This window comes from Physeter macrocephalus, chromosome 20, assembly GCF_002837175.3.
Source record: "Physeter macrocephalus isolate SW-GA chromosome 20, ASM283717v5, whole genome shotgun sequence".
In the NCBI taxonomy this organism is placed as follows: domain Eukaryota; kingdom Metazoa; phylum Chordata; class Mammalia; order Artiodactyla; family Physeteridae; genus Physeter; species Physeter macrocephalus.
The window spans coordinates 80,029,694-80,040,153 of NC_041233.1; the positions used below are offsets into that span (position 1 = coordinate 80,029,694).

General features: G+C 46.1%; 1 protein-coding gene across 1 annotated transcript in view; it reads right to left on the bottom strand.

Moving 5' to 3' along the window:
- Window positions 1–8,227, bottom strand: part of CLRN3 (clarin 3) — a 12,670-nt gene extending 4,443 nt beyond the window's left edge. The window contains exons 1-2 of the mRNA XM_007102773.1: window positions 7,999–8,227; window positions 1,663–1,842 (exon numbers count right to left, since the gene is read on the bottom strand). Of these exons, the coding sequence (XP_007102835.1) occupies window positions 1,663–1,842; window positions 7,999–8,227 (409 nt within the window). The remainder of the gene's footprint in view (window positions 1–1,662; window positions 1,843–7,998) is intronic.
- Window positions 8,228–10,460: the final 2,233 nt, after the last annotated feature.

Sequence of the window (10,460 nt, forward strand, 5' to 3'; positions counted from 1 at the left end):
CTCCCAATGCAGGGGACACGGGTTCGAGCCCTGGTCTGGGAAGATCCCACATGCCACGGAGTAACTAAGCCCGTGAGCCACAACTACTGAGCCTGCATTCTAGAGCCTGCGATCCACAACTACTGAAGCCCGTGTGCCTAGAGCCCGTGCTCCGCAACAAGAGAAGCCACCGCAATGAGAAGCCCGCACGCCGCAGCAAAGAGCAGCCACAGCTCGCCGCAACTAGAGAAAGCCCGCGCGCAGCAACAAACACCCAACGCAGCCAAAAATAAAATTAAAAAAAAATTTATAAAAATAAATAAATAAAGTAACTTATTTTTTTTAAAAATGCACCACCTGTGGCTTACACGCGAGCACCTCCAGAGCCATCCGGTTAGTAGGATGGGCTGCCTCTGACCCAGTCTCGAGATCAGGTTCTCATGGTGGAGGGAGTGCAGGGGACACGGGTTCGAGCCCTGGTCCAGGAAGATCCCACATGCCGCGAAGCAACTAGGCCCATGTTCCACAACTACTGAGCCTGCGCTCTAGAGCCCGTGAGCCACAACTACTGAGCCCATAAGCCATAACTACTGAAGCCCATGCGCCTGGAGCCCATGCTCTGCAACAAGAGAAGCCACTGCAATGAGAAGCCCGCACGCCGCAGCAAAGAGCAGCCACAGCTCGCCGCAACTAGAGAAAGCCCGCGCGCAGCAACAAACACCCAACGCAGCCAAAAATAAAATTAAAAAAAAATTTATAAAAATAAATAAATAAAGTAACTTATTTTTTTTAAAAATGCACCACCTGTGGCTTACACGCGAGCACCTCCAGAGCCATCCGGTTAGTAGGATGGGCTGCCTCTGACCCAGTCTCGAGATCAGGTTCTCATGGTGGAGGGAGGGAAAGAGCAGGAGAAACCCGCTGCCTGGCAGGGGCAACGAGGCTCCCACATGACCACGTCCCTGGGCAGACACAGTGGCCACAGAGTCCACGAGACCCAGAAGAAGTCCAAAACACTGTGACTCAAGCTGGGCTCCACTTCCCATCCCCCACCCCAATACCTTTCCCAGCAAACAAGTAACACAACCTAGCAACACCGCCCAGCAACATCCGGGACTCACAGGTTGCCCACAAGAAGGGCATTGGCCCCAGATTCTCCAAAATGACATTCTCGGTGGCTCTCTGTGCCACGATCAGGTTTAGATTTTAAGCCAAGTTGACTGCTCTTCCATGAGGGCGAGAAGTAGACTAAATAACACACATGCATGTGTGTGCGCGTGTGTTCATGCGTTGACTTCCACGCATCAGGTGGAGCCTAATTTGGAGTCAAGCACACGGCAGGAGCCCAGTGAATGTTCTGTGGATGCACGTGTTTTTTGTTCAACTCCTTACACCAGATACTCCAAAGCAAAGACTGGGCATGTCATATATTTTAACACCTAACACGCCTTCCTCACCTCACTCCGGTCTCTTACCTGGGCACCTAAAACAGAACTTTATTTCCAAAGATACTGAATAAATGCTGTAAGTTTACAAAAATAAACCTCAGCCCCCAGCACGCAACTCAGCACACAGGGGGCCCTCCTAACGCCCGTGGCTGGACCGTGACCGCGTGTGTCCACGTGTGCGAGAGGGAAACAGGGGGACAGAGGCAGAGAGCACGTCCTCTCGGCCGGTACTCACCGCTGAGTCCGCTCCAGGTGTACACCCCCATCGGCCCCAAGAACGTCTGATAGGGGCTGCTGATGCTGTTGTAGAAGGTGAACCCAGAGCTCAACAGCGAGGCGACCAAACTGAGGACCAGGAACAGGATGACCACCAGGTGTAGAGTCTTTGGGGGAGAATCGTTCAGCGTCCCTAAAACTAAAGCGGTGTTTGGTAAGTACGCGCAAATGCAAAGACCGACTCTGGACCGGAGGGCAGGTCCACCCTCGTGCACCTCATTCTACCTGCTTAGGCACTGGGGTTGGAAACTGTCAGCCTTTTCATAAAATTTGCATCTTTCTTAAGTGCAGGGGCCCTCCAGACATGGATATGCACTTGCGTAAAATGAAACACAGGTGCCCTGGGCCGTTTGCCATCAGTTCCTGCTTTTGACATTCTCCGCTTTCTAACCACCACCAGCCAGCCTCCCCAGGCGTCTGTTTCCTCTGCTCCCTCCTTTGTTTACAAAACGAGCAGACACCAGAGACACGCTCTCCCCACACTTACCTGGAAACCCAGCCAATGCGTTTATAAACATCTCCAAGAGCAACCAGTGTGTTTTAGGCCCTTAGGAGATTGCCACCACATTCAATAATGTGTTTACCAAGAGGTTCTGTGAAAGTCACAGCGACAGAAGGAAAACAAGTAAATTGGGAAAAAGATTTCAGAGTCCTTAGTAATGTACTAACACCATCATCGGGAATTACAAGGTATTAGAACCATGATGGGGGTGGGAAAGAAAAAGTAAAAGCTTCCTTCTTTCCATTCCTGTTTTTCAGGTCCCCTGGGAGAGAGCAGGAGCCTCTCAACATCTTCACCCCAGAGCAGCTTTAAAGAACAGAAACCAGAACGGCCACGGAAGCCTTCTTGTTCCGCTGTGGATGGCACATTTTCAGGAATGGGGCCCTGGGAGCCAGAGGAGATCTGGAGCCTCCTCCTGAAACGTGTCCTGGCAGCAAGGAGCCCTCTCTTTGCAAGGTGGCCTTTTCCATCACGGCGTCTCCTTAGTCATTTAAAGGGTTTTCATTCTGCGTCTCTACAACATTTACCCTGGATCTAACGCTCCTTTTGGAGCGACGCAGAATCCACTCCCTCCTCTCCTGCCTGGAGCCTTTCCCAGTATTTGAAAAGGGATATAGACCCCAATGTGTTCTTCGTAAGACGTGATTCCAAAGCCCCTGCCAGCCTGGCCCCGACTGCACACGTTTAGCCTGGCTTTACCTCCCTACCCGTGCTGACCAGACGGGCTCAACTCTCCCGATAAGATGTGACGATACTTGTGCGGGGTCCATCCTCTCTCCATCTCTGAATACCCACATGTTATTAGTTCAGATGTTTTTCTTTTTCAATCAGCGGTACTTTGCGAGGGAGGTAAATTTCCTGTCCTCGGACAGAGGGTGGGCGTGAAAGAGATTTGGCCAGCAAATCTGCCTTCAGACATCTGGACGTTGGGGATCTGGTTGTAAAGACCCTCCTGTGTGAGAGAATTCATCCTGATGGCCACGTCACGTGGCCAAGCCCAGGGCTAGAAGTGTCTCCGGACGGAGCGGGCATAGAATGCCAGGAGCACAGGGCTGTCCGGCAGGCAGGAGGGTGTGGCCAGCAGACAAGAAAGGAGTCAGGAGAGACAAGGGGCGGGAGAAAAGAAATGTGGGTGTGGTCTCCCGTGAGCACAGCTACAGCCCTTCAAACCCCACGGGAGACCAGAGAGGACGGAAGAGGGAAAAACCAGTTCAGCAGCACAGAGGCCGTGAGTTCACCACTCAGTGAGACGGGCCTGGGTGCAAAGTTCAGCGCACACACGTCCAGTCTGCTCACCCCTATAGCAGTGCCCAGCCCTTGTCACTGTTTCTGCTATTAACCCACGGGAAGGGCTAAGTTCTCAGCGCAGCCGCCTTTGTTACGCACTCCAGGTAAGAACTCTGAAAGGCATTGGTTAAACTGAGGATGCGGTCCTCTCTGCCACCCCTGTTGCCTGCCTGGGGATGGGTGGGGCCCGATGGGCCCCCTGCCCTCCGAGAAGCCGTCTGGGCTGGGACAGTTCCAAAGGCCCTGCCCTCAAGCCCGTGGCTCTAGCTCCTTTGCCTGGCTCACCCCGGAGATGCAGTGGTGAGGGCTTGGCATGGCTGTGATGTAGCACACACCTATTTTGCAGCTCGTGGAAGATGACACCAGAATGGGAAAAACAAGAAGCAGGACACACCTGTTCAGAGGTGCAGGGTCAAATGCTGCAGATATTTCCAAACTTAGTCACCACCGGCAAGAACTGCTCCTGCTTGGTCCACCCTCCCACAGCCTCTGCCCGAGCATGAAGGAGGAAACTCCAGCATCAAATCAGAAGTTTGCTGGGTTCTAAACGACCTCTGTCCTTAGCCAATAAGACAAAATTTGGATCCTTAACTAGAAAATAAAAATTTCAGCGTGGGAAAAATGTCCCGTGTCCAAGGCACCAAATTGCCCTGGGGAAGCTTTCTTATTAAAAGCTGTAAATGGATGTCCATTTGCAAATGGTGAACATTCCACCTTTTCAGAGTACATTAGAAAGTGACAGTCAGGTTTGGCTTTCTTTTTGACTGTTGGTAAGATCTACTATACATCAGTTCTCAAAAGGGAGTCCATTTGGAGCCTACTGACTCACACTTTTCTATTTATTAATGTGACAATTTGTCTTAATTTTAACTGCCATATTTCCAAATTCTATTTCGGCCTTCTGAATTCCCTGCCACACAGGTATGACAGCTGTATCTCCCTTCCCCTTCCTGGCTCAGAACTCAGACAGCGAAAGCTGGAAATTCAGTGAAAGTTGGCAAGAATGAAATCACAACCTCCACAGCATCTGACAGCTGCTCTCTGCCTACAAAATTAGCAAATACATTCTGTTCTTTTTCCTTCCTTTGAGGGGTCAAGCGTCGGAATCGAGAAAGCCACCTCACAATTGAAACTAATCGCTCGGATTCTGGCGGCCCCCGGGGAAAGAGGCCACGGCTCCCGCAGCTGGGAGGCCGAAATGTACTGGCTGGTGGGCAGTGCACGAACGGGGGTCATCCGGACATCCGGGCTTCCTGTGCGTGGACATTTATACTCAAGCCCCACTGGCCATCTGGCCCTTCTAGCTCTGGTTTTCAGGAAGTTCTCGGAAATTGAGGGAGAGCCGGTGGCTTTTTTGTGCCGAGGAATGGCCTCCACCCCCTCCTCAAGCACCTGGTCACCAGGGGGCCTGACCCAGTGGAGCTTCTCAGTCCCTGGACCACAGTGTATCCCTGGAAGGGCTCATTAACTCCATGGATCCCAGAGTGTGACCTAGGAGCTCTCCCAGGTCATCCCAGCTGATGGCTTCAGCCTCTAGGAAATGGATGAGGGTTGTTTCAGAAAGAAGGATGGGGGAAAGCTTTTTCTGCCCCTCTATGCTCCACCTCCCAGTGTGGTCATGTCTCTGGGGGCAAATGATATGTCGCTCCCACCCGGGGAGGAAAGTATGGGATGTGTATGGGGTGGGGTGGACAGGTAGGAGAAGTAAGAAGGGGCTTTTTGTAAATTCTGGAGCTATAAACCTCACTTCTTCAGTTCAGTCATTCTTGCAGTTAATTGATTTTTGCAGCCGACTCACTTTCCTCATTATTTTTAGCTCGAGCCAAGAGTACAACTTTGAGTTCCCCCAGAGCAAAAGGGGTAGGTAGTGAAAAGGGACTGGTGGGCAGGGAGAAGCACATTTAGGGTGAAACCCCCCCTTGTTCTCATAGTGACCTGTACACACCTTTGTCCTACAAGTAGTGCGGGCTGATGGATTTAACTGATGGGGTCGGGGCCTTTCTCTAGAAAGACTAGGTGGTGAGTCCACCCAGCTCTGTGCACTTCTGCTTGGGATCCAAGCCCCTCACTCACATAGTAGCTGCTCAGGAAGGTTTTTCTGAACCAAAATTAAATATCCAGAATCTTTGGAGTAGCAAGGCAACGTGCTCACTGGTGGACACCTGGCACTTTTCATCTGGGTGTTGGACGAGCTGGGATGTCTCTGGATGAGGCTAGCAGAGCTCCTGGTGAGCCTGAGCTGCCGGAACAATCTAGCTACACCACGGAGAGTTTCCTCCCCAGGTTGGACTGATTCTTTTCCTCACCAATTGGCGTATGGTAGGCTGAATTATTCTGGCAAGTTGAACTCAGCTATCATCACTTCATTTCAAAATCTACAGCCCCAAACCGGCACCATGTGATAAATCCTATGTAGAAATGTAGCAGAGCCTTGCAATATTCATGACTCTTTGGAGATTTCGGCGTGACCTCATCCTAGCTAAGAAACTGACATGGTTAACTTCTCACACGAAAAGGCAATCCACTCCAGCAGGGCAGGAAAGTGGCATTTATACGGTGATTTTATTGTACTGCCAATAGTTGGTTTCTGATTGGAAATAAGCCCGTGTGGTCCTAAAGAACCTGTCTCCCCGCGCGTTTGCAGTTCTCCTCCCGGGGGACCATGTCCACACACCTGCGCCAGCTGAACCACCATCTACATTCGGGGTACGTGACTTTTCCCTCTCCGAGAGGACTGTTTGCAAGTGTTCCCAGTTCAACGACTGCTGAAACCACCAACACTGAAGAGCCCCTGGGCCCTGAGGGTCCCTAGCAGATTTTAACGCCCTGCAATCGTGCAACATCTCAGTGCCTGGGAGGTCATTTATCTTCTACAGCCCCTGGGGTGACTGGAGGCAGTGACTTGAAGTTGGAATGTGGTTCTCTGGGGAAAAGAGTAAAAGTAGGAGAAAAAAAAAAAAAAAAGAAAAGAGTAAAAATAGAGAGCCAGGCAAAGCAAATGCAAATATTCCACCTCCTCTGTGGGCCCACTGGGCTGCCTGCCACCTCCAGAGCTATCCTTTACCACAGCTGTCCCTGCCCTCCCAAAGCCACCGTGCTCACGTCACTCCCATGGGGTTCTAGAACCAGGCGCTGACACACCCGGGCCCCCTCGGCGCTTCTCTGGATGTAGGGAGTCAGGGATCTCATTGAAGCCAGTTCTCTCAAATTGGAGCCAGCTGGTTCCAAACAGACACTGTATGAAAATCAAAAAATTCACAGGCTGTTTTCTCGTATTTGAAAAATTTTACAAGTGTCTGGAAATTCAGGAAGTAGAACAAATTTTGGTTTCGCAAATGCTATTCACAGAACTGAAAATGGTAGTGAATCTTTGAAAGTCTTCTTTTCTAGTCACCGCAAAGAGAATATTCCTCATTTTCCTGAGGACCTGAGGCTGGTACCGGAGGAGATGTGTAACACTGCTAAAATACTGGGGGAGACGTTGCTTTTGCTAAGGTCTAAAAGGCAAATTTGTAATTTGGAGATATAATTATGTTGCTCTGGATTTTTCAGGAAATCATTTCATTAATAAAGTCACAAATTAGAGCAGAGCTTGGAGCTAAGGTCAAAAGCTAATGTCCCACCATTATGCACGGCATGAGGGCTAAACATTACATTTGTATAAGGCAGAAAATGAGGTATGTTTATAAGGAAAGAGGTAATGACTGCATCATACCTGATAAAGCCTGTGTAGTGAGCTACACGCAGCACCCTTCTAAACAAAGTCCATTTAAGGTGGCAAACAAGTTACAAATTCGGTTTTAAATTTAGAAAACATAATGGTATATATTCAAACTTCAAAGGCCAAACAAATATCTAAATTCAACTTATCATTCTCAAGGAATTTTTGTTTTTCACCCGTTGAGAGTAGGACATTAGTATGTATGAAATCAGAAAAAAAAATTTAGGAATTCCTGTAAAATATTTGATTAATAGACTTAATGGAAATTTAATATCAATTCCCACAGCAATGAGATATTTTGGAGGTAAGACTGCAAATTCAAATCAGTGAAAGAAATGAACTTGAGATATGAGGATAAGAAATTGTCCATATTTTCCACTTTATTTTTTCCTTGCGTAGATGCCAATAATTAAGTTCTTGCTCCAACTAAAAATCCACAGTCAATGCAGTTAAAAATGCTGTCGCTACTGGCTGTAGAATACCATGTTGTTGCTCCATATTTCTACTTAACTATTTACCTATCAATACACTCTGTAGTGCTGTTTAAGCATAGCCTCTGCTAGAATGATTTAGACTGTTTTGCTAATAGACACAACCAGAACCGAGGAAGCTGAAATAATGATTCAGTGAATTTTCAAAATTAAAAATATGCGTTCATATCCACAGCCCAGCTAAGTTCACAAGGAAATTATTTTTGAAGGGCTATTTGGCCCAATACAGAATGATATGAATCTTACCCAGTTAGTTCAATCTCCCTGTATCCATTCAAATGAGTTATGATTTACCTTCAAAATTTTTGTCTGATTCTGCAATTCCATGATTCAATTCTTGAATACTCTTCCCACGAAAGAGTCCGTAGGTGATAATCACACTACCATTCGAAGAAGAGTCACTAATGACCACTGTACTGCGGATCCATTCTTGAGTTGTAAGAATAGAACAAATTACGATGAAAGCCCCCAAGCTTGTGACAAAGCTGGATGAGAACATCAATCTTTTCGTTGCCGTAGGCATCTTCTCAGGAAAATACGGATCCTAGGGTAAAAAAACAAAGATCTTTTTATAATATTTCTGGACCTTCTCATTTGGAGTCCAGTATTTAGAAATGGAGTCTAACACTTGCTTGTAAAATATAAAACCTCTCTCTACATAAGGAAGGGTCATACTAATGAACACTGGACTATGAACATGGTCGTAAAGATTTACAGTAGCTGAACTTTGGTCTGGAGTAAGAGGTTGCTATGGTTACAGCCAACCAGCAGGAACAAGGGGGTGGGCATGGTCTTTCCAAGACTTCCTCAATCACACAATGAATTTATAACTCTTTTTCAAGTGCCTTGGAAGAACGTTCAGCCTATCACGTCAGGAGAGAACTAGAATTCCTAAATAATGAGGGAGCAAAGGATCTGTACCCCCCAAATGTTGCTGATTCTAGCAGCCGACAACATAGAGTCCCACCTACCAAGGTTAATGACTTGACCCTAACAAGTGTTCCAAAAGGAAACCCTAAGGAGATGAAGCCCTTGCTAAAGACACTGGAGAGTGGAAAGAGAAAAGTTGACACCTTATTTTTAGACCTTGATAAAGAAGTGCACCTTTCAAATTTCCTCTTTCAAATTGGATCACACCTGCACATTATTTAAACTATAACTTGAGAGGTTTCATCTCTCTTTCTCTTTAGTTCTCTGATGGAAGTGATTCTGAACATTCCTGCTTTAAGTCTTTGCGGCTCCATTCTCCCTGTTGAGTGGCGAATAGTTTGTAAATGATCATTTCTGGCCCTCAGAGAAAGTCCCCCATTTGGCAAGAAGATCATTTCTCGAGATAATAAATAGATGTTCACAGCACTTTATGTACACTTCTTTTTATTATATTCTTTATCTGGCTATAAGGTAATATTGTATACGCACATTTTCATCCTGTACTTTTCTTGGATAGCACCTAACTTATTTGTGGAATGAGTTGATAATGTCTGACTTTCCCACTAGAATAACTAGACTATGGACCAGGAGGTGGACATGTTTGTTTGGGTCACCACTAGACCCACGGTCTGCCAAAGAGCCTGGCACAGCAGACACTCAGCAAATATTTGTTGAATGAGTCATCGGGGATATATGTACAAATACTCCACTATTGTGGACATTTATGTTGCTCCAAACTTTAAATTATAATTGAAGAAGAACAATGCATGAACATCCTTCTAGATAAACCTGCATCCATATCTCTGAATATTTCCTTGCTTAGATTTCTAGATGGGAGTCCAAGCATGTGAACGTTTTCTGAAGCTGTTGCTCTGCATTGCTAAGTTGCTCATCAGAAAAAGTTGTACCAAGTTAACCACACACCTTTAACACAGTGAATGGGCATCTTTATCTTCACAACATTGTATATTATGGGGAAAACTAGTTTTCTCTACTTGAGTCTATTCATTTTAACTACATTTTTAGGGATAGGACAGAATTTCCGTAGTTATATCCTTCTAGCCCTTCTTCCAGTCTGAAAATAATTTTATATCATGACACAATCATTATATATGCTCCTTAGAAAAAATATCAAACGGAACTCACAGAAAAAAGGAAGAAAGCAAATATAATTTTAAAATTCATCCTAAAAGAAATAATTGTGTTCCTACTTGGGCAACGACTTTTATACCCATATCATTATGCCCATAGACGTTTATATTAAAATCAAGTTCTACTCCGTGTTCTATTTCGTAATCTTCTGTTAAAAATCTCAACAGTTTGTCATAGGACTCCCTTTCATGCCAATACATCAGGTTTACCATTGTATGAAGTAATCAGAATTTATTTATACATATCCTTCTTGGTGGACATTTTAGTTTTAAGAGTTTTTTATATGGTACATTCTGCATGTAAGTCCTTTACTAGATATATGTTTTGTGACTATTGTCTCCCAGTCTCTGGCTTATCTTTTCATATTCTTTGTAGTATCTTCTGAAGAGAAAAATTTTCTAATTTGGATGAAGTCTAAGTACCAACTGTTTTCATTTTGTGGATTGTGCTTTAAATGTCATATTTAAGAAATCTTTGCCTAACCCAAGATTGCAAAGGTATTTTTCTCCTATGCTCTCTTCTAGAAGTTTTATAATTTTAATTCTTACATTTATGGTTATTTGCTTATTTTGAGGTTGTTTTTCTTTGTTTGTTTGGGGTTTTTTTTGCAGTATGCGGGCCTCTCACCGTTGTGGCCTCTCCCGTTGCGGAGCACAGGCTCCGGACGCGCAGGC